Source organism: Panulirus ornatus, chromosome 8 (genome assembly GCF_036320965.1).
Source record: "Panulirus ornatus isolate Po-2019 chromosome 8, ASM3632096v1, whole genome shotgun sequence".
NCBI lineage: Eukaryota > Metazoa > Arthropoda > Malacostraca > Decapoda > Palinuridae > Panulirus > Panulirus ornatus.
In genome coordinates this window covers 35,449,352-35,473,743 of record NC_092231.1, presented here as the reverse complement: position 1 = coordinate 35,473,743, position 24,392 = coordinate 35,449,352, and the positions used below count along the sequence as shown (strand labels likewise).

At 42.3% G+C, this 24,392-nt stretch overlaps 1 protein-coding gene across 1 annotated transcript; it reads left to right on the top strand.

The window, feature by feature from the left end:
* The first annotated feature begins 5,727 nt into the window (after positions 1-5,727).
* Positions 5,728-20,499, top strand: LOC139749684 (glucoside xylosyltransferase 1-like). The gene is made up of 8 exons (XM_071663849.1): positions 5,728-5,821; positions 11,349-11,508; positions 14,925-14,993; positions 15,303-15,405; positions 16,522-16,864; positions 17,282-17,452; positions 18,942-19,103; positions 19,849-20,499. Exons 1-8 carry the CDS (start codon positions 5,795-5,797, stop codon positions 20,041-20,043), a joined length of 1,230 nt encoding a protein of 409 aa, XP_071519950.1. The 5' UTR covers positions 5,728-5,794; the 3' UTR covers positions 20,044-20,499.
* The last annotated feature ends 3,893 nt before the right edge of the window (positions 20,500-24,392 follow it).

Here is a 24,392-nt window from a genome sequence, read left to right as displayed (position 1 = left end):
ACGGAAAGTCATGACAGACGATTATTATATCTTCTCAGATAAACTCACCAGAAGTGTTCTTAGAGACGATAAAACCATTTTCCAAATCCTTATCATATGTTGCCGCAACTAACTTCGTAATACAACGTAAAGCAGAGTTAGATAATGCGAATGTCTCCTATCCACGAAGCCATCTGATGTGTACTGGGAAGGTGGTAAGCAAATTAGAACATAAAGACGGAGGGTAATAAGAGAGAGAGTAAGTGAAAAGGGTAGACGGACGGAGGGAGAGAAATATACGGAAGGAGTAGATAGAAAGAATGATAGTCATAAGAACGTAAGGATATGTTACAAAGAGAAAGATATATAAAGAGAGACATTGGTATAAACGGAAGAAAAAAAAATAGAGAAGGCAGGAGGATGAGGGATGTAAACAAAAGACCAGGGTGGACCGAAAGAATAAGGGAGAGAGAGAGAGAGAGAGAGAGAGAGAGAGAGAGAGAGAGAGAGAGAGAGAGAGAGAGAGAGAGAGAGAGAGAGAGAGAGAGAGAGAGAGAGAGAGAGAGAGAGAGAGAGAGAGAGAGAATATATATTTATTTCTATGAGTCCACGGGGAAAATATATATATGGGGCAGAAGGTAAGGAAGACGAAAGGAAGAGAGAGAACCATTGAAGATACTGAGCTAGCTTTAAGAGGTGGACCAATTATCTTTAACCAGTTTTATCGTCAATAAATTGCCACTACCGCCAACACTCCCTCTCATCACCTGGTTCTGAGTGTCGTCGTAGGTAACTCCCCTCCTCCGCTATACCTATCCCCGCACTTCTCAGAGGTCCGCTATGTTAAAACCACCTCCTCGGAGGAACGACAGATCCTCCCTCATCACCTCCCTCCTAGAGCCACTCACCCACAAACGACCCTCAGCGACCCAGGGACCGCTTGCTCTCTATTATCTGTATTGTGGATACTTACGTTTCCTGCTTTAACCTTTATCGTACACGTATGAATGGTCTCTCTCTCTCTCTCTCTCTCTCTCTCTCTCTCTCTCTCTCTCTCTCTCTCTCTCTCTCTCTCTCTCTCTCTCTCTCTCTCTCTCTCTCTCTCTCAGTAACTCCACACGCGTCTCCTAACGATTGTATATCTCTCCTTAGTCGATAAATTTCCTAACTTCGCTCAGTTCTCATTTCCCTCGTTCTCCAAGTAGACAACTTTGGGTTGATTCTTTTAACAAGATATTGTGTCGTACGCAACCGGCAAGTCTTACTGTATTAGTTTATCACCTGTACAGATTGTGTCTTAGGTTCAAAATGTAACATACGATTCAGAAGTGAGAGAACATCTTAATCACTATTGCTTTGGTTTTCATGTGCTTTCAAAAATATAAGCATTGCCATTATTGCTTCAGCTTTTTCATATTCATACAAGAGACCAGAACCACAACGTATGTAACGGTGAATAAGAATGAGACATTTCCTACACCTTAAGATAGGTAAACAGGAAATAAGAGAACAGAGATATGAAGGAAGGTATACTTAACGAGAGAGAGAGAGAGAGACTGAAGGTAAAGAGAAGGTAGCTTCCTCTTTACTCAACCGTCGTAACATTAAGTCTTGACTTCCTCTCCAACACCATGTATGAATAGGTTTCTTCATGACTGTTAAATTCGCGCTTGCTACAGGCTGAAAACTGATCTATGACACGTAGCAGTGGGCAGGTTATAATTACATCAGTACTGCAGATGATGTACTTAAGATGGTTAATTTCTTTAAGCTCTTTTAAAAAAGCCTTTTATTAGACCTGGACTTAGCTATCAACAAGTCCAACAGTTTTTCAGAACTAACTTTATAAGGAAACTATAACGTTTTACATAAGATTTCTTGGACCAAAATGGGATTTTACATAAATACTTTTTTATGCATGATAGATATGTAGATATATATGCCTGTTGTAAGGGAGAAAGAATTATGCCTCCGTATTCCTGGCGTATCGTAAAAGGCGACTAAAGGAGTTTGAAGCCGGGGTCTAAGAACCCTCCTCTTTTTGTATGTTAGTTTCTCAAAATGGAACAGAAGAAAGAGCCAAGCAGTGAGCTCTTATCCTCCTCGAAGGCTCATGCTGGGGTTTCTAAATGTGTGTGGATGTAACCAAGATGAAAAGAGGGAAGAGATAGGTAATATTTTTGAGGAAAGAAACCTGGATGTTCTAACTCTGAGTGAAACGAAGCTCAGCGGTAAAGGGGAAGAATGATTTGGAAACGTCTTGGGAGTAAGGTCAGGGGTTAGTGAGAGTACAAGATGTCAGGAAGGAGTAGCACAACCCCTGCTGCAGGAGTTGTGGGAGTGTGCGAAAGAGTGTATGGAAGTGAGCCTTAGACTGATATGGGTAAAAAGGAAAGTTGATGGCTAGAGATGGGTGTATTAATGCTTCTGCACCTGGCCATGAGAAGAAAGATGATGAAAGGCGTGCTTTTGGGAGCAGCTGAGTGAGTGTGTTAGCAGTTTTGATGCACGAGACCGGGTTATAGTGATGGGTGATTCAAAAGCAAAGGTGAGGAATGTGAAAGTTGAGTGTATGATTGGTAATACTGGATATTCAGTAAAGTGAATAGAAATAGTAAACAGGAGATGTGCTGAAAAAAGAACTTAAAAAGAGGCACATAAACAATGTACGTATGCGAATAGGGGATATGGTCGGCGGGTATCACCGGATTACATGATGAATTTTGAATGTAAATGTGCAGAGAGAGGTAGCTGATGGGATGTCTGGTCACTACCTTTTGGAGGCGAGGGTGAAGATTTGTAGAGGTTTTCGGAAAAGAGAAAATATTATGGGTGAGAAGAAGTTATGAGAGTGAGTTTGGAAATGAGACTTGTGTGGAGAAATACTAGGAAAGATTGAGTGTCGAGAGAAAGGTTAGAGAAGATGAAGCCAGGGGAGTGGGTGAGAATGGGAGTTATTTAGGAATGAAGTGTTTGCATGTGTGAAAGATGCTCGTAGCATGTGAAAGGTGGAGAGGTGGGCAGATTAGGAAGGGTAGTGAGTGGTGGGATGAAGAAGTAAAGTTGATAGTGAAAGTGGAAAGAGAGGTGTATAGGCGGTACTTATAGGGAAGGAGTGCAAGAGAAAGAGAGTTGTATGGTCGGTACTTACAGGGAAGGAGTGCGAATGATTGGGAGATGAATAAGAAAAAGCGGCAGGAGGTCAAGAAGAAAGTGTTGGGGATGAAAAGTGGGGGCGAATGAGAGATGGGGTGATGGAGTATCAGTGACCTTTAGGAGGAATAAGATGTTTTGAAAGGGGAAAAATTACGCGAGGAAAAACAAAAGAACAAATGGAAAAATCGGTAAAGAGGACAAAGTGGGAAGTGTTAATAGGTAATAATGAAATGAGGTGGAGATAGATAGATAGATAGATAGATAGATAGATGGAGAGAGAGAGAGAGAGAGAGAGAGAGAGAGAGAGAGAGAGAGAGAGAGAGAGAGAGAGAGAGAGAGAGAGAGAGAGAGAGAGAGAGAGAGAGAGAGAGAGAGAGAGAGAGAGAGAGAGAGAGAGAGAGAGAGAGAGAGAGAGAGAGAGAATTTTGAAGGACTATTGAACGTGTTTGATTATAGGCTAGCAGGTGTAGGGTGTTTGGGTCAGAATGGCTTGATGGGGAGAGAAGAGGTGGTGAAAGCCATATGTAAAATGAAATGTGGCAAGACGGTAGGAGTAGATGGTATTGCAGTAGAATCTATTACGAAAGAGTGTGACTGTGTTGTTGATTGGTTACTTAGGATTTTCCATGTATGTATAGATCATGGCGAGGTGCCTGTGGATAGGTGGAAATGTATGTATCATAGCACTGTATAAAGGTAAGAGGGATAAGGGTGACTATACAAAATACAGACATATGAGTTTGTTGGTAGTGATGACCGAGAAAGTCAAGCAATGTACAGAGCATCAGACAGGGGTAGTGCAGTATGGTTTTCAGAAGTGGTAGAGGATGTGAGAATCAGGTGTTTGCTTTGAAGAATGCATGTGAGAAATACTTAGAGAAATAGGCGAATTTGTATGTGACATTTATGGATCTGGAGAAAGCATATGATAGAATTGACAGAGATGCTTTGTGGAAAGCCTAATGGATGTTTGAATGCAGAAGGAGAGCCGGTAGAAGCAATGAGATTTATTTTTTCATCAACAGTATAAAACATGTGTACGAATATGAAAAGAGGAGAGTAAATGTTTCTAAATGAAGTGGCTCTGAGGCAGGAGTGTATGATGTCAACATGGTTGTTTGATTTGTTTAAGGATGGGGTGGTGATGGAGGTAAGGCGAAAGTCTTGTTGAGAGGAGCAAGTATGCAGTTTGTGGAGGATTAGAGAACGTGGGAAGTGTCAATTGTTGTTCGCCGATGATACAGTACTGGTGGCTGATTCGAGCGAGAAACAGCTGAAGTTAGTGACTGAGTTTGTAAGAGTGTGTGAAAGGAGGAAGCTGAGAGTAAATGAGAATAAGAGCAAGGTTATAACATTTAGCATAGTTGATGGATAGGTTAGTTGGGGCTCTGAATGGAGAAACAATTAGAGGAATGAAGCATATCAGATATATATGAGCGAACATGGAGGCGAATGAAACAATGGAAGCGGAAATGAGGCATAGGGTGGGTGTAGAGGTGAAGGTTTTAGGAGCACTCAAGATTGTGTGGAAAGGAAGATCGTTATTTGGAAGGGCAAAAATGGTTATGTTTGAAGTATACTAGTTCCAACAATATCATATGGATGTTTGAGGATAATATGTGGTGTGAGGCGGTTTGATCGAGGAAGTAATGAAAGGGTAAGAGAGGTGTGTGGTAATAAAAAGTGTGGTTGAGAGAGCAGAAGAAGGTGTTTTGAAATGGTTTGGACTTACGCAGAGAATGAGTGAGTAAAGGTTGACGAAGAGGAAATATGTCAGAAGTAGAGGGAATAAGTATGAGGGGGGGGACCAAATTGGACATAGAAGGATGGAATGAAGAAAATCATGAGTGATCAGGGCCCAAACATGCAGGAGGGTGAAGAGTGTGTACGGGGTAGAGTAAAATGGAACGATGTAGTATACAGGGGTCGAAGTGCTGTCAATAGACTGGGCCAGGGCATGTAAGGAGGCTGGGGTAAACCACTGAAAGGTCTTTGGGTCTGGTTATGGATAGGGAGCTATTGTTTCGGTGCATTACACATGACAGCTAGAGGATAGATGTGAGCGGATGTCTTTCTACGTCTGTTTCTGGCGCTACCTCGATAACTGGAAAACCAAAAAAAAAAAGGAAACGACGATCACATATGGAAAAAAGATGAGATACATTCGAAATCCTTCATATATATCAAACATATACTTGATGGCGCTGCAAAGTGTGTTCACTGGAACCTGAAGGCAACTCAAGTTTACAGGTTCAGTGGGAACGAACATGGACTGGTGAACAGCGCGCTGGTGTTATGGTCTCTGGACATATGGTGCTCTACTCTTTCACGGGCGGGGCTGGCACATTCTCAGTATCAATGTATGTTTAACCATCGCCCTGGTCTCACTACCACAGAGAGAGTCCTTGATAAAAAAGAGAGTTCGTTTTCTATTTCCGTGATAAGCGGGAGGACCTGTAGTAACCGGAGGTAAATGAATCTTACACAAACCACAATGAAACCTGAGAATGTGAGCGATGGCAACTTTATAACGGCGGCGGAGGGAGAGGGTGTTGATGCGAGCCTCTGCTGGGAACATCACTTCAGTATGGAGTTGACCTCCAACGCTGTGGTTCTGTCATTCAGCCAACGTCTGCGGGAGTGAGAGTTCTCTATATATATGGTCCTCGCAAGGCGCGTTGTACAGGTAAAGAGAAATCCAGAGATACTTTGTTACCAAACTTTATATTTTTTCTTTTCGTGATGAGGAACGTTTGCTTGCGTGATTACAGATAGAAGATGGCGTAAGGTAACTGGTAATTTTGCGGTGAGATTTCAATATTAAGGCTCAGGTATCAGAATTCAGTCATAGTGACTTTAAAGTTTCACAGAATAACAAGAAGAGGAGAAAGGATTGTACATACTGTCTCAAATAATTAGGTAAACATGAGAACTTGTGTGTGAGGAAGATGCTTGGGTAACGATTGTCAGATAATGACATATTCTGGCTCTCGAATGGCTTTCAGGATTGAGATTGTAATGGAATCATGGAATGGTGGCAGCTTCATGACTTATATGACTGATAGCGCCGTGTTTATGTGGTGACGACGCTGGCGACTTAGTTAAGGAGGCAGCAAAAGAGACATTTCTTACCAACAGATCTGAAATCAGACTTCGACTTGGTGATGATCGTATAGAAGGCTGCAGAGTGAGGAAGACTCGGCACATGATGGATCTCAGTGACCGAGAGATTTTCATAAGTAATACACACAACGTTCCCATGGCTCGTAAAACATTATCATGTGCTGCTTCCATCACTGGGTTCTACTAGTGTAGTTAGCTGTTTATTGAGGATGAAGAGGAACATAGAATATATGCATATCTGATTCTGCTTCAGGAAATACTCTTTCTAAACATGGGCTGAGTGTGAACAAGAATGAGGAGCGTCTATTGTAAATCTACTTCCATAAATGTGTAGTCTTGGGGCTATGTGTCTGTGCTATTTTCTATTAGATATTCAGTCAGTGTGATCTTCAGTTAGGTGATTCATTTCATATGTAATCCTATGGGTGGTAGTAGGGATACTGTGTGTGGAACTGTATCTAACAGAGGAGACCTCCAGACTTGAGGCAGGCTCGTTGAGAATCATGCCAGCACAATGGACATTGAGTCTCACATGCCGACAGGAGTTGACGCTACGGTAGGAAACGCCAGAGGCCTAGTGTAGATCTCTCAGTTAGATATTCCAAGGATGGTGTTCCTGAAATGTAAATGGAAAAATGATGAGAGACGAACTCTGTCTATATTTTAAGATTCAGTAACATTTAGATGGTGTTATACTAATGTTACATTGTTGAAGCTTCGGTAGAAGATATAGCTAACCTTCTCAATTGCTCTAAGAAATGAAAAAATACGGATTTTCAAAGCATTCTTTACAGATATAGTCACTTAAATTGCGCAGTGGATCTACCTTTTGCGTTGCCTAAATTCATACGTGTGTTCAGTCAGTCGTTTTCTTTCTAATCGGTCCATTACTACAGTTGTTGAACTTAGGTTTCCAATCTTTCCTGTGAACTGTGTCTGCGCCTCTCTTCTTTCTCTGTGCACATAAACTTCTAACCAATACCCGCAGGCAAGCCTACGATGATTGTAACTCGGTTCTGTACTTTTCTTCTGGTAGGTATCAATCTTCCTCACTTGTTGGTGTTAATTTCTTACTTTACTTAGACTTTTTCCTTTACATTGGACTTGGATAACATCTCATAGTGGGGTTGAAGCAATATAGTCAACTTTCTTCCATTTTCTAATAAAATGTCCATCAAATCGTAATTTTCTTCCAAAGTTATTGCTTCTACTTACTAGAATTTGATACGCACGCTCCGTGCATTAACATATCTTGATATATGACCGAGACTTCTCGTTACTGGCATTGTGTGTGTGTGTGTGTGTGTGTGTGTGTGTGTGTGTGGCAGCATTGGAAAAGGGAAGCCTGACGATGACCCCAAGTTAACCTGCCCCGGTCCCCACCTGCCTTTATCCCGTCCCCACCTGGGAACACGCCCCTGCCCTGGTCTGCCTTAACTCCTACCTACTTCGATCCCAGCCGGCGGCCACTGACAGATCCCAGCACATCCCGCGACCTTCTCTCTACCTGGGAGAACCTCAGACATGCCCTCAACCTTGAAACTTACCACTACTTGCCTCGTTCAGTTCCTCCTCGTCTACACCTGTCAAACGTGTTTCTTATACTCTTGGTTCTACTTACTCCCCTTGTCGCTACATGCCGGGTATGTGCTTAACTTGAATCCATTTTTCCTCTCTCCCTCTTCTAAGTTGTCTGAGTACGCCAACATTGTGTTTTCTTCCATGGGTAATTTGTATTGGCCAGTACGACCCTCTGAACATGACGTTACGACCCTTTGAGCTACGACGTTACGACCCTAGACTATGATGTGTCAGACCTTGAGCATAACGGTGCGACCCTTTGAGCATAACGGGACGCGCTCCTTGAGCACGCCGGTACTCCTCTTGAGCACGACGGTACGACCCTTGAGCACGACGGTACAGCACTTGAACACGACGGTACGGCCCTTGAGCACCACGGTACGACCCCTGAGTATGGTTGTACGACCCTTGGGTGTGACGACCTTGAATCGTGTCGTTGGGTCTCAAGGGATTAAGAAAATATACTTATATCTTCACAACCTTCTGTGGAAAAGCCACTTACCCGAGATGGTCTGGCCAGCAACCAGCAGAGATATATAAGACCCACACGGGTGGTGACTCTATGCTTCAAATTTTTGTTAAGGAAGAAAAGGATAGAATGGTGGATGGAGTGGATGTGCTCAGACCTGTGGGTTGTTTGTTGTGTGTGAGGGGAACACACACACACACACACACACACACACACACACACACACACACACACATACACACACACGTTCAGATAATACACGAATGTAGGACAGAAGTGAAAACTGTAGTTAACATCATGTTTCCTCATTTGCAGACTTAATGTATCAATTCTAGTTGATACAATAGCTCTGCATCATGGGGATTTAACCTTTTCTTTCACCAGAACTTCCTGGGTCATCTGCTTGGCTTGTGGAACACCTCTGCAAATTTAGGGGATGGATGACAGTTTCGAAAAGAATATCGCCCAGTAATATGTATGCAATATAACACTTCCAAGTTGTCCGTGTCTCATACAGAAGCTTGAAAGTTGCGGAGAAGATAAAAACTTTAGATTCATTTACAGACTTTTTTTTTTACCGGCTACAGATAGTCCTGGTGGCATTAAACTTGGCTGAAAAGGGAATAATTTTTTGGCTGGTGATGTAAAAATTTTGTACACGTGTGAATATAGTGGATATATAATATATGAGATACATAAAGGAATTCATACAGTAAGAGCCATTGGGCTGTACTGCGGTACTGAAGACAAAGCAATTCCCTTTAGTTCCCGTTTCTCCTCTAACTCAACCTTGGATGACTCTAATATTCCTTCATCCCCTGATGCTCCTCTTACTAGTCCTATGCCCCTCTTCCTACTCTCTTTTCGAACAGTTCGAAAAACGTTTCTCTTTCTGGACACAAGCAATGCTTATGGTCCTGATAGCATCCATACCCATGTACTGAAAGAGTGTAACTCTGAACTTGCACCTGTATTTGCCCGTCTTTTTCGTTTCTGTTTAAAAACCAAAACTTTTCCGTATCCTTGGAAGCATGCATTGATGCATCCCATCCCTAAAAGAGTGACCTTTTTAACTCCTCGAAGCATTGTCCTACTGCTTTGACGTCTACCATTTCCAAAGTCTTTGAATCTCTCTTCAACTCCCATATCCTCAAACATCTTGATTCTTATAGTCATCTCTCTGATCAACGGTATGGCTTCCGTATGGCGAGATCCACTGGTGACTTCTTTCCTATCTTACTAGTTTCTGGTCACCAACCCTGGAAGATTTTGGGGAGTCATGTGCAGTCGTTTATATCCACAGCTTTTGAGAGGATGTAGCATCGAAGTCTCAATCTAAACTCCCCCTTTTGGCTTCCCTTCTCCATTTTGCTTCATATCTAGCTTCCTTTCCGGCCGATCTTTCTCTGTGGTTATTGACGGATCAGCCCTTCCCCCTTTCTCCATCAACAGCGGTGTCTCTCAAGGTTCTATTTTGTCTCCTACATTTTCTCGCCTTTTTTCAACAGTTTTCTACTTTCCACAATTAACCAAATGCACTCATACGCTGATGACAATACTGTATTGCTCCACATCCCTCAATTCTGCTCCTCTCACTCGATCTGCATTTCATTTCGACGCAACTTCCTCAATAAACTCAGACTTGGACAGGATATCTCAGTGGTGTAGACGACATCTGGTTAGGTTTAAAGCATTTAATTCCTCTCAGACCCAGTTTTTACCCATCTCTCTATGGAAATTTCATTACAACTTTTCTCTCTCCTTTAACAGTTCTATTATTCCACCTTTTGAAATATTGAACATATTTGTATTACTGTAACTTCCACTCTTTCTTGTAGGCCTCGCAATAAGGAAATAGCTAAGTCAGCCTCTAGGGAACTTGGAGTTCTATTCAGATGTCGAAAGTTCTTTTCTTCCGAAGAGTTCCATTTATACACAGGATTGATCCCTTCTTGTATGGAGTACTGCTCTCACATTTGGGGTGGTTTTAGCTCTGCACACGTTACTGGACAGAGTTGAGTCGACAGAGGTCCAACTCATGAACTCTCCCACGCTAACTTGACATCTTGCCGTACGCTGCAATTTTGGTTCACTTTCCCTTTCTATGGTTATATTTTTTGGGGTTTTTGCTCCCGGGAACTGGATGCTTGTGTGCCCCTATCACTAGTTAGACCACGCAATACTAAGCATGCTGTTTCATCACATGATTACTGTATGACTATCGGCAACTCAAGGGTGGGCCGTTTTGATATCTGTTTCTTTCCCTATACGTGGGAGCTTTAGAACGCTCTACCTTCTCACTTCTTACCCAATAACTATGACCTGGCACATGTTGAAGGACAGATTTTCCAATTCCTCGAAAATTCGTAAATACCATACTTTGTCATTTCCCCCTTTTATCAATCTCTATATTTCAACGGAGGCCACAACTGGAGCCTTTAACCTGAAAAAAGTATTTTATTGACATTTTCTTTGCTTGACCCATCGCCTTTTTTAATACACTTGGTCTAAAGGTAACTATTACTTCATGGAAGGTTTACACACCTGACTTAAAACCTAATCGTTTCCTTTTTCAAGATTGTATCCAAAGGGTCTATAGCTTCAGATGGGAGAAGGAAAAACAGAAATAAATGTTCTTTTTCCGACAACAGTCATGGTTGTTCTTGGAGACTCCTTGTATCTTACATTTGTGCGTTTGTACCCATGAAACAAGTACCCGTTTTTGGAAAAAAATTACTTTTGTGATGAAACTAAGATAATGGAGCATTCATTTCGCCTGCTGACTGATGAGACTTCAGTATGAAATAATCTGAAGCATTACAAGATAATAAAAGTTTGGACTGTAGGCCAGTAAGACATCCTCCAGTCAAACTACAATGAAGGTACACAGAAATACGAGCATCTGTAAAGGATTAAAATAACTCGTATACACGCTGGACTAGACAGGCAGATCTTTTCTTTTACACTGTATAAGAACACAATGAGGAGCTCTTATATTGTACGTGTTTGTTGATTATTATAACCACTGTCCTTCCCTCAGATGGATCCCAGAATGCCGCTGCTCTGGGCGCTGGTGATAGTGTGCTTGATCTCGCTGTATGACATCTACAACGGGATTCAGCTCTTCAGTGCGGACAACACTGCCTCAGGCACGGAGGGTCGCGGAGCTGGTCGCGGGTGTTACCACAAACGCTCAGCAGGTGGTGTATGTTGACCCGCTCTCCCTCCTTCCCCATCGCCGTTACGTTCCCCTCCTATACCGCTACTGTACAGATACTCCTTCTACTGGAGCTGCCGCTGCTCCCACTACAGGCAGGGACTATGTATTCTAAACACTTGAAGAAGGTGTTCAAATTTCATTTTCTTTTTTTTTTTCGACCGATGATTATGATATGACGTTAGGCATCCAGGGAGCCGATAGGCTTTTGATGTTTCTCCTCATACTACCATAGTGAAAGGGAGGGATGTACTACTATGTAGTATTTGTGACTGCTTTTCCTATCACTTCTAATGGTGTAATCTGTTGTTATTTCTGTAGATGCGTCAGCTACTACAGCTGCTTTGACACTCCTACTGTTCCTTCTATTACTACTGCTACTACAAGAACATCAACAACTACAACAACAGCGACAACTACCACAACTACTGCTACTACAACTGCTGCAACTACTAGTACTACTATTACTATTACTATTACTACTGTTACCACTGCTTCTATCACTACTTCTACTACTATCACTAGTACTATAATGTCTATACTAGTGCTGCTACTGATACTACCATTACTGCCACTACTACTACTACTACTACTACTATCACTAGTACTATAATGTCTACTACTAGTGCTACTACTGATAATACTACTACTACTACCGCTACTATCACTAATACTATAATATCTACCGTTAATGCTACTACTGATACTACTACTACTACTACTACTACTACTACTACTACTACTACTACTACTACTACTACTACTACTACTACTACTACTACTATTACTACTGCTACTATTACCACTGCTTCTATTACTAATATTTCCACCATTACTATTGCTTCTACTGCTAGTACTACTACTGAAACTAATACCACTAGTACTACCACTACTACCACTAGTACTACCACTACTATTACCAATGTTGATGGTGTTACTTTAAGCACTGTCGCCATATCACTTTCACGATTCTCACTATTATCACAACAACAACATCTGTTAAAAACTACGACAACAACAACAACCATACAACCACTGGGAGCATCACTGTAGTTCCCTCTACTGTGACCATCCCCACCACTACAATTACTGGTAATAATAATGCTAACAATGCTATTACTAATACTACTGCTACAATTACTATTCCTAGTACTACCGCTATTGCTATATCTACTTATATATATACTACTTTCCTTATAACAACTTCTATGTATACTACTTTCCTTATAACAACTTCTATGTATACTACTTTCCTTATAACAACTTCTATATATACTACTTTCCTTATAACAACTTCTATGTATACTGCTTTCCTTATAACAACTTCTATATATACTACTTTCCTTATAACAATTTCTGTATATACTGTTTTCCTTATAACAACTTCTATGTATACTGCTTTCCTTATAACAGCTTCTATGTATACTGTTTTCCTTATAACAACTTCTATGTATACTGCTTTCCTTATAACAACTTCTATGTATACTGTATTCCTTATAACAACTTCTATGTATACTGCTTTCCTTATAACAACTTCTATGTATACTGTTTTCCTTATAACAACTTCTATGTATACTGCTTTCCTTATAACAACTTCTATGTATACTGCTTTCCTTATAACAACTTCTATGTATACTGCTTTCCTTATAACAACTTCTATGTATACTGTTTTCCTTATAACAACTTCTATGTATACTGCTTTCCTTATAACAACTTCTATGTATACTGCTTTCCTTATAACAACTTCTGGAGTTGCTAGACCAGGCTGCATCTCTGCTGCGTACAGTTACGATAACTGTCTAAGTTATTTCCCTCACCACCACAGGCCACATCTGCCGCTTCGCCTCTGCCACTACTGTTACTACCACAGTAACTTTTGTTAAGTCTCTTCCGCTACTGTTACTACCACAGTAACTTCTGCTATGCCTCTACCACCTACAGTCATTACCACAGTAACAACTGCTGTGCGTCTGCCACTACTGTTACTACCACAGTAACTTCTGCTGTGCCTCTACCACATACTCTCATTACCACAGTAACACCTGCAGTATCTTTGCCACTATTGTTGCTGCCACAGTAACTTCTGCTGTGCCTCATCCACCTACTGTTACTACCTCAGTAACTTCAGTTAAGGATCTGTCATTACTGTCACTATCGCAATAACTTCTGCCATTCCCGTTACTATTATTATCATTATTATTATTATTATTATTATTATTATTATTATTATTATCATTATTATTATTATTATTATTACTATTACTATTATTATTATCACTATCATTATTATTATTATCATCATTATCATCATTATCATTTTTATCATTGTTATCATTATTATTATTACTATTATTATTATCATCATTATCATCATTATCATTATCATTATTACCGGTCGTCTTGCATAATATATACAATGATAGAGATATTTGTGTTTGGTGCCGAAAGTCGATTCAAGATGCAGACTGTTTCTCTTGATATTTCAACGGGTTCTGATGAAACAGTGTAAGGCAATATATGCTCACTGTCTAGGTAGTATTGATAATACCATTTGAAATAAAAGGGTAAAATAGTTCTTTGAGTCGTGATGTGTTGAGGCTTCACTGCGGCCGTCACCATGATCTGAGACAGAAGTTTATCTGTTTTCCGTTGACCTTATATTCTTATCTATCTTATGGTTGATCCCTATGTGTGAAAGTGTCTTAAGTGCCTGCTTGACTTGGATGTGACTAGGGAGTGAGATAGAGTCTTCAGGTGTGGACAAGAGGCTGCTTCGAGAAGAATGAGAGGTATTCCTTTGCTACCTATTTGACAACCAAGAGCAAAATCCCACAATGTACTACTTTCAACAAAGAACTTATTTCCAGTCACTGTAAATGATTTATCATCCATAATAATTAAAAGAATAATGGAAGGGAACTATCCTGTTGATAAGTCAGTTCTTGTCATATATGCCTCAGTTTGAAGATACTCACTACCCTATATTCCTCCCTAGCAATATCGGCGTTTACCACTAACCAGACGTCTGGTATGCATGTTCTTGAAGTTACGTCTTCAGACCTTTAGCAACAATATCCATCACAACATTGACTTGTTCTATAGAATCCGAGTGTCTTTCTGCAGCATACTCTCTGCTATAGTCGTTCACATTTCCCATTTCCTGTACCAATGCATATTTTCTTTAGATTGAAACAAGAAAAGTATGGGAAGAACGAAGATGGGTAAGAGCCTACTACTCTGACACTGACTTATCTTTATGCTTTAAGGATATAATACTTTAAGGCTAAAGTATTGGGTTTTCTTAGTTTAATGACTGTCATCTCTAGACCTTTGAACCTTCTAAACTCTACTCTCGAGACCAATTGCTCTTGATAACTCCTTAACATTTGCTTCTTTCAGAGAGCAGTGAAGGCCATGCTGATAAGTCAGGGAACCAACTGCTGACGTTTGCCGTCGTACTGTGTGAAGGTAAGTGCTGACGCTCTGTATAAGTTATTGAAGGCATGGGAGACATTGTGCAACCCTGAGGATGTACGACACAGTAGATGAAACTGGGAATGCATGAAGCTGTGTCTCAAATGAGATTAATCTAATTACAAGGCTTTGCAAATGCAACAGTTTAACCGCATCTGCATGCATACATACCCGTATGCACAAGCACACCACATACACTCTATATGTATTCAGATGTAAGCACACAGGAGCAGTACACAAACGCTTGTATGCAACGCAAACTGAAACACTGACACGCCCACTGAATCTGGCTATTACTTGCAGGGAGGGAAGAGACCAAGAACCAAGATGGAAGCTTGGGCCGACAGCTGCGGCAGGTGAAGGTCCTCCTTAAGTCTGTCATCGTCCTCACCACCAGCAGGATCAGGTGAACATCACCACCTGTAGCAGGGACGGGGAGAAGTGCTGGAGGAGGCTCCTCTTCAGTGGTACCATGAGCCTGGCTGTGCAGATGAGGGGCTGATCATAAGTTCATGTGTTGTCTTGAGATGATCTTGAGGTCCAGGTGTATTGAGGCTGATCCCGAGACCAGCTGTGCTGAGCTGGGGCTGATCCCGAGACCAGTTGTGCTGAGCTGGGGCTGATCCCGTGACCAGTTGTGCTGAGCTGGGGCTGATCCCGAGACCAGTTGTGCTGAGCTGGGGCTGATCCCGAGACCAGTTGTGCTGAGCTGGGGCTGATCCCGAGACCAGCTGTGCTGAGCTGGGGCTGATCCCGAGACCAGTTGTGCTGAGCTGGGGCTGATCCCGAGACCAGTTGTGCTGAGCTGGGGCTGATCCCGAGACCAGTTGTGCTGAGCTGGTGCTGATCCCGAGACCAGCTGTGCTGAGCTGGTGCTGATCCCGAGACCAGTTGTGCTGAACTGGGGCTGATCCCGAGACCAGTTGTGCTGAGCTGGGGCTGATCCCGAGACCAGTTGTGCTGAGCTGGGGCTGATCCCGAGACCAGTTGTGCTGAACTGGGGCTGATCCCGAGACCAGCTCTGCTGAGCTGGGGCTGATCCCGAGACCAGTTGTGCTGAGCTGGTGCTGATCCCGAGACCAGTTGTGCTGAGCTGGGGCTGATCCCGAGACCAGTTGTGCTGAGCTGGGGCTGATCCCGAGACCAGTTGTGCTGAGCTGGGGCTGATCCCGAGACCAGTTGTGCTGAGCTGGGACTGATCCCGAGACCAGTTGTGCTGAGCTGTGGCTGCTCTATAGTATGCGTGTGCAAAACATAATGAATGATGACGTGAACAATTTGCAGTGTAGTTAGATTATAAATGAGCTGTGGAGAAATATCTGATGTAAAACAGTGCATTAGAAGTGCGATATATATAACACCCGAACCTGAGACAGCGCACCAAAAAGAACGATGGCATCTTTTGGTGTCTGAACCTTTCTTGTGGGGTGATTAATGTGTTTGATAATGGCCATAGGGTGTGGAAGTCTATGGCTTTTGTGTTCCTAAACACGTGTTGTTACAAAGATTCTGAATCCCATAGGTTCGAAATCGTGACAGACTCAGAGGAGATGTACAGCAGTGTGGTGAACTCGACCCTCTCGTGGCCGCAGGAGTACCAACAGCGCCTGCAGTTCGGGGCGCGACGCGATGTGTACTATCCCAGGGGCAGCAATGAACTACGTCACTGGTGGCGTGAGTGCTCCACTGGGAGGCTCTTCCTGCATGAGATCTTCAACACCACAGATGCCCTCATCTTCCTAGACACGGATATCATCTTCATGCAGCCGCCCGAGTACCTGTGGGCGGAGTTCGGTAACTTCGACGTGAAGCAGGTGGTGGGTGAAGCGCCCTCCGTGTATGTCTACAGCCCGGCGTTTAAATTGGTACGCCACGCAGACCAAGCGGCTGACTTTTGTCACCTTTAAATATTGTCTCAGCACACGGCTCTAGCCTTTAGACTACCAGTCTAAAGGCTACAGGTATAGTATATCCCCAGTGATAGTGAAGTCTTAATGTTAAAAACTAATGACGCTGATCAAAAGATGACGACAGGTGGACATAGGGCGCGTATTGCAGTTAAATCTTGGCTCTCACCGTTATTTCTGTATATCAATTAACCCGGATCCAGGGATTCTCCAAGATACCGTATAGATAACTCAGTTCTCACCTCCCTCACAAGAGCCTAGACCTTATCCGTCCTAATACTATAATAAAGCGTAGGCCTCACCCTCTCTAGTATACTTGAGATATATCCCAGTCGCAACCTTCCTTTGGTACTAATCTCTGCCTCACCTCGACAGTTCCCGACCTTCGGCAGTACCGGGGTGAACAACGGGGTCATCCTGATGAACCTCACCCGCTTGAGGGAGTTCCCGGGCGGGTGGAGCAAGTCGGTGTTGGTCGTGGCATACAAGTACAAGAACAGACTGACCCTCGCTGACCAAGATATCGTGAACATCATCTTCAGCCGGGTGAGTGTTGACCTACAAGGGACGTACGTTAGAAACAGGATAGACTGGAGGATAGCAGAAGGAAAGTCATCACTGATGGATAGAGAAATAGATAAAAGAAATAGTTGATAGGAAGGTGAATAAGTGAACGTACTGTGGGAGAGGCAGAACGTTGTGGAGCTGTGTGTATATCAGAAGGTGGCTAGAGTGAACAGCTACGACTGTGAAAACATGAACGCTGGAGGGACGGGGTGGGTAAGCTGTGTGTTGCCAATGCAGAGGACTGAACTCTCGTGCCATATCACAAACAGAGGGCTGCTTGCTGGTGAACCTGGGTTTAAGGAGAGAACCAGTCTAGTGTTGACAGAGCAAGTACTGTCCTGTGACTAGATGTAAGACGAATTAGGAGATATAGATATGTGATTCTACCTACACTTAGCACTAAAAGTACAATAGGTGCACAAAATGGAGGATAAGTGAGGCGATGTGTAAGGAAGAGTTTTGTAGAGGAGTGTGTGTGTGTGTGTGTGTGTGTGTGTGTGTGTGTGTGTGTGTGTGTTTGGAGGTCTTGCACATCAGGCCATTGGAAACCCTGCAAGAAATACTCTCCATAGAACTGTCGACGTTAGAAACTTTCTAGAAAAAACAGAAGAGCTTTAAGCCTCCATTGACTTTCTATTGAAATTGCTTTTCATAAGAGGCGGAACCTAACCAATCTGGCAGAGCATCAAATTTTTCTCGTTTCACAAGATAAAAGACAGTAACACTGTTAACTGCACCTGACGAAAGGTGTTGAAATCATCATAAAGTATAGAATTGGAACGGCAGCGAATTTCCTCTGACTTACAAAAAGGTTGACTAAGAGGACTGTCATATGCCATTAGATATGCCACTATGACTAAGATAGTGACAGTGAATAAAAGTTTTTTGTATGAATTCTTTTTTTTTTTGTCTGTGATATTGTTCTTTCTCATTTTGTTTACAGAGAGACAATATTCTTCATTTCTTTCGTAGGTTATGATAATTATCGCATCTCTTAGTTTAGTGTGGGATGAGGAAGGCCATGTATCCAGTGATGGGAGGCGTTACCCTGCAGTGATGGGTAGTATGTGATGGGGAAATGATCTTTAGCAATGATGGGCAGTATGTGATGGGTGAAGTGGTCCTCAGCAGTGATGGGTAGTATGTGATTGGTGAAGGGGTCCTCAGCAGTGATGGGCAGTATGTGATGGGTGAAGTGGTCCTCATCAGTGATGGGCAGTATGTGATTGATGAAGTGGTCCTCATCAGTGATGGGCAGTATGTGATTGATGAAGTGGTCCTCATCAGTGATGGGCAGTATGTGACTGGTGAAGTGGTCCTCAGCAGTGATGGGTAGTATGTGATGGGTGAAGTGGTCCTCATCAGTAATGGGCAGTATGTGATTGGTGAAGGGGTCCTCAGCAGTGATGGGCAGTATGTGATGGGTGAAGTGGTCCTCATCAGTGATGGGTAATACCTTCCTCTACAGGAGCACTCAGGGCGTATGTATGAGCTGGGCTGCGAGTGGAACGTGCGGCCGCGGGTGTGTTCGAGGTCCATGAACAAGTGCTCGGGGGCGGCCTCCAGGGGCGTGGCTGTCCTGCATGGCTGCTCCATGACCTTCATGACGGACGAGGAACTCAGGTTCCGGGTATGTACATGACAGATCCCCACACGGCTCTTTTTTTTTAAGGGGAATCTGAATGCCTCAGTTGTCCACAAGACAACTAAGATGACTAAGGCCATCTTGTATCCGGATCAACACAGATGTCAAAAACGTCTTAAACTCAGCACACATGTCAGCGTTACGTATACCCAGTACAGGTGTCAACACAGCAAATGCTGATACTACATATCGAAAATACGGAAACGTTGACAACTTATTGCAATATCTTTCAATTTTACTCTGTGGCTCATTTTTAACTCTGTTCAAGACGTTTGAAAATTGGTTGTTTCAGAAGTTCCTAGCAATATATACCGTAAGTTTTGTATTAATTATGAAGTAACTGTAATCCAATGACGTAAATCCACAAGATAAGTAAGTTCTACATGAATCATGATGTATCTGTAGGCCTCTGACGTAAATCTACAAAATAAGTAAGTTCTATATTAATCATGAAGTATCTGTAATCCACTGACGTAAATCCCCAAGATGAGTTCCGTGTTGATCATAAAGTATCTGTAATCCACTGACGTAAATCCACGAGATGAGTTCTATGTTGATCATGAAGTGTCTGTAATCTAATGAATCAAATCCACAAGATAAGTTCTACGTTAATCATGAAGTGTCTGTAATCCACTGAAGTACAGCCACAAAACAGGATATCATGGAATGTATGTAAGGCGAAAGGGAGACTAAACTTTGTCCTTCGGTACAACTAAGACTGTTCTTGCAGGCGGTGTTTGAGGCGTGGGAGCAATACGACCTGAGGAGGCCGGTACGCCACCTGCTGAGGCAGCTGGAGGCGGCCCTTCGCGCCACCCCGAAGGACGGCTGCGGCATCCTCTCCAATATTGACGAAATCCTTCTGAAGGGCTTCCGGAAGTACGTGGAAAACATAGAACCAGGGACAGCATTGCCAAGTGGGTGAGGGTACCGAAGAGTTCCTGGCGAACACTAACGTCCGCCTTAAGACACCTCACAAAAGACCTGTTGAGTCGAGGTTGAAGACATCTGGTTCCTTGTTCCCTCTGGTCGATCGTCTTATGACACCATAACTGGAATTTCTTCTCCGCACTACAATCTATTTGCCTCAGGGAACCAACTTCTCGAGATACAATGTAGCCTGCTGAGTGATCTCTGTGTAATCAATCCTGAAAATGTTGATTATATTATTCATTCTCATTTGATACATAGTCAGAGCCGGGAGTGTCAAATGCAAACCTGTAGCTGCAAAAATAGACACAGTCTACGACAAAAGATGACACCAATCCATCACTAGACATATAATGATGCTAAGGTGTAATCCTTTAGTATGAAGGTGCTAGTCTGTGGTATATCAGTGGTTATATCAGTGTTAGTATGTCCGGATGAATAAAGAATAACTTATTCTCTTTGAGTAAATGGGAGACCTGCTTCATAAAGGCCAACATCATACAAAGGGTCAAAGAAAAATATGAGAGGGTAGAGAGTTCCACAGTCTGGCTGTGGAAGGAAAGAAGTAGACATTGAAACGACAAGTGGTCGAGCTGCCAACTCTCTATCACATTATCTCTGTAGGTGTAGTTACCTGCAGGATGTAGTTACCTGCAGGATGTAGTTACTTGCAGGATGCAGTTACCTGCAGGATGTAGTTACCTGCAAGATATAGTTACCTGCAGGATGTAGTTACCTGCAAGATGTAGTTACCTGCAGGATGTAGTTACCTGAAGGATGCAGTTACCTGCAGGATGTAGTTACCTGCAAGATATAGTTACCTGCAGGATGTAGTTACCTGCAAGATGTAGTTACCTGCAGGATGTAGTTACCTGCAGGATGCAGTTACCTGCAGGATGTAGTTACCTGCAAGATATAGTTACCTGCAGGATGTAGTTACCTGCAAGATGTAGTTACCTGCAAGATGTAGTTACCTGCAGGATGTAGTTACCTGCAGGATGTAGTTACCTGTCAGTGGATGAGACTTGCTAACAACTTACTTTAGAGTGGAAAATTTTAAGTGATAGTTATAAGATAAATAGTTAGATAGATAGATAGATAGATAGATAGATGAATAGATAGATAGATAGATGAATAGATAGATAGATAGATGAATAGATAGACAGATATATATATATATATATATATATATATATATATATATATATATATATATATATATATATATATATATATATATATATATCTTTCTTTCTTTCATACTATTCGCCATTTCCCGCGTTAGCAAGGTAGCGTTAAGAACAGAGGACTGGGCCTCTGAGGGAATGTCCTCACCTGGCCTCGTTCTCTGTTCCTTCTTTTTTTTTTCTTTTTTTTGCTTTGTCGCTGTCTCCCGCGTTTGCGAGGTAGCGCAAGGAAACAGACGAAAGAAATGGCCCAACCCACCCCCATACACATGTATATACATACGTCCACACACGCAAATATACATACCTACACAGCTTTGCATGGTTTACCCCAGACGCTTCAAATGCCCTGATTCAATCCACTGACAGAGCGTCAACCCCGGTATACCACATCGATCCAATTCACTCTATTCCTTGCCCTCCTTTCACCCTCCTGCATGTTCAGGCCCCGATCACACAAAATCTTTTTCACTCCATCTTTCCACCTCCAATTTGGTCTCCCACTTCTCCTCGTTCCCTCCACCTCCGACACATATATCCTCTTGGTCAATCTTTCCTCACTCATTCTCTCCATGTGCCCAAAACATTTCAAAACACCCTCTTCTGCTCTCTCAACCACGCTCTTTTTATTTCCACACATCTCTCTTACTCTTACATTACTTACTCGATCAAAACACCTCACACCACACATTGTCCTCAAACATCTCATTTCCAGCACATCCACCCTCCTGCGCACAACTCTATCCATAGCCCACGCCTCGCAACCATACAACATTGTTGAAACCACTGTTCCTTCAAACATACCCATTTTTGCTTTCCGAGATAATGTTCTCGACTTCTACACATTCTTCAAGGCTCCCAGGATTTTCGCCCCCTCCCCCACCCTATGATTCACTTCCGCTTCCATGGTTCCATCCGCTGCCAGATCCACTCCCAGATATCTAAAACACTTTACTTCCTCCAGTTTTTCTCCATTCAAACTTACCTCCCAATTGACTTGACCCTCAACCCTACTGTACCTAATAAACTTGCTCTTATTCACATTTACTCTTAACTTTCTTCTTTCACACACTTTACCAAACTTAATCACCAGCTTCTGCAGTTTCTCACATGAATCAGCCACCAGCGCTGTATCATCAGCGAACAAGCACTGACTCACTTATATATATATATATATATATATATATATATATATATATATATATATATATATATATATATATATATATATATATATATATATATATATATATATATATATATATATATATATATATATATATATATATATATATATATATATATATATATATATATATATATATATATATATATATATATATATATATATATATATATATATATATATATATATAAATACAAAGGCAAAGGGGATAAGAGTGAGTGCTCTAATTACAGAGGTATAAGTTTGTTGAGTATTCCTGGTAAATTATATGGGAGGGTATTGATTGAGAGGGTGAAGGCATGTACAGAGCATCAGATTGGGGAAGAGCAGTGTGGTTTCAGAAGTGGTAGAGGATGTGTGGATCAGGTGTTTGCTTTGAAGAATGTATGTGAGAAATACTTAGAAAAACAAATGGATTTGTATGTAGCATTTATGGATCTGGAGAAGGCATATGATAGAGTTGATAAAGATGCTCTGTGGAAGGTATTAAGAATATACGGTGTGGGAGGCAAGTTGTTAGAAGCAGTGAAAAGTTTTTATCGACGATGTAAGGCATGTGTACGTGTAGGAAGAGAGGAAAGTGATTGGTTCTCAGTGAATGTAGGTTAGCGGCAGGGGTGTGTGATGTCTCCATGGTTGTTTAATTTGTTTATAGATGGGGTTGTTAGGGAGGTGAATGCAAGAGTTTTGGAAAGAGGGGCAAGTATGAAGTCTGTTGTGGATGAGAGAGCTTGGGAAGTGAGTCAGTTGTTGTTCGCTGATGACACAACGCTGGTGGCTGATTCATGTGAGAAACTGCAGAAGCTGGTGATTAAGTTTGGTAAAGTGTGTGAAAGAAGAAAGTTAAGAGTAAATGTGAATAAGAGCAAGTTTATTAGGTACAGTAGGGTAAGGGTCAAGTCAATTGGGAGGTAAGTTTGAATGGAGAAAAACTAGAGGAAGTAAAGTGTTTTAGATATCTGGGAGTGGATCTGGCAGCGGATGGAACCATGGAAGCGGAAGTGAATCATAGGGTGGGGGAGGGGGCGAAAATCCTGGGGGCCTTGAAGAATGTGTGGAAGTCGAGAACATGATCTCGGAAAACAAAAATGGGTATGTTTGAAGGAATAGTGGCTCCAACAATGTTGTATGGTTGCGAGGCGTGGGCTATGGATAGAGTTGTGCGCAGGAGGGTGGATGTGCTGGAAATGAGATGTTTGAGGACAATGTGTGGTGTGAGGTGTTTTGATCGAGTAAGTAATGTAAGGGTAAGAGAGATGTGTGGAAATAAAAAGAGCGTGGTTGAGAGAGCAGAAGAGGGTGTTTTGAAATGTTTTGGGCACATGGAGAGAATGAGTGAGGAAAGATTGACCAAGAGGATATATGTGTCGGAGGTGGAGGGAACGAGGAGAAGTGGGAGACCAAATTGGAGGTGGAAAGATGGAGTGAAAAAGATTTTGTGTGATCGGGGCCTGAACATGCAGGAGGGTGAAAGGCGGGCAAGGAATAGAGTGAATTGGATCGATGTGGTATACCGGGGTTGACGTGCTGTCAGTGGATTGAATCAGGGCATTTGAAGCGTGTGGGGTAAACCATGGGAAGTTGTGTGGGGCCTGGATGTGGAAAGGGAGCTGTGGTTTTGGGCATTATTGCATGACAGGTAGAGACTGAGTGTGAACGAATGGGGCCTTTGTTGTCTTTTCCTAGTGCTACCTCGCACACATGAGGTGGGAGGGGGATGGTATTCCATGTGTGGCGAGGTGGCGATGGGAATGAATAAAGGCAGACAGTGTGAATTGTGTGCATGGGTATATATGTATGTGTCTGTGTGTGTATATATATGTGTACATTGAGATGTATAGGTATGTATATTTGCGTGTGTGGACGTGTATGTATATACATTGTGTATGGGGGTGGGTTGGGCCATTTCTTTCGTCTGTTTCCTTGCGCTACCTCGCAAACGCGGGAGACAGTGACAAAGCAAAATAAATA

Coding starts and splice junctions, on each gene's coding strand:
- LOC139749684 (XM_071663849.1), top strand. CDS start 5,795: ATGGTCCTCGCAAGGCGCGTTGTACAG. Junction 16,865..17,281: donor ACAGCCCGGCGTTTAAATTG/GTACGCCACGCA, acceptor TCACCTCGACAG/TTCCCGACCTTCGGCAGTAC. Junction 17,453..18,941: donor TGAACATCATCTTCAGCCGG/GTGAGTGTTGAC, acceptor CTTCCTCTACAG/GAGCACTCAGGGCGTATGTA.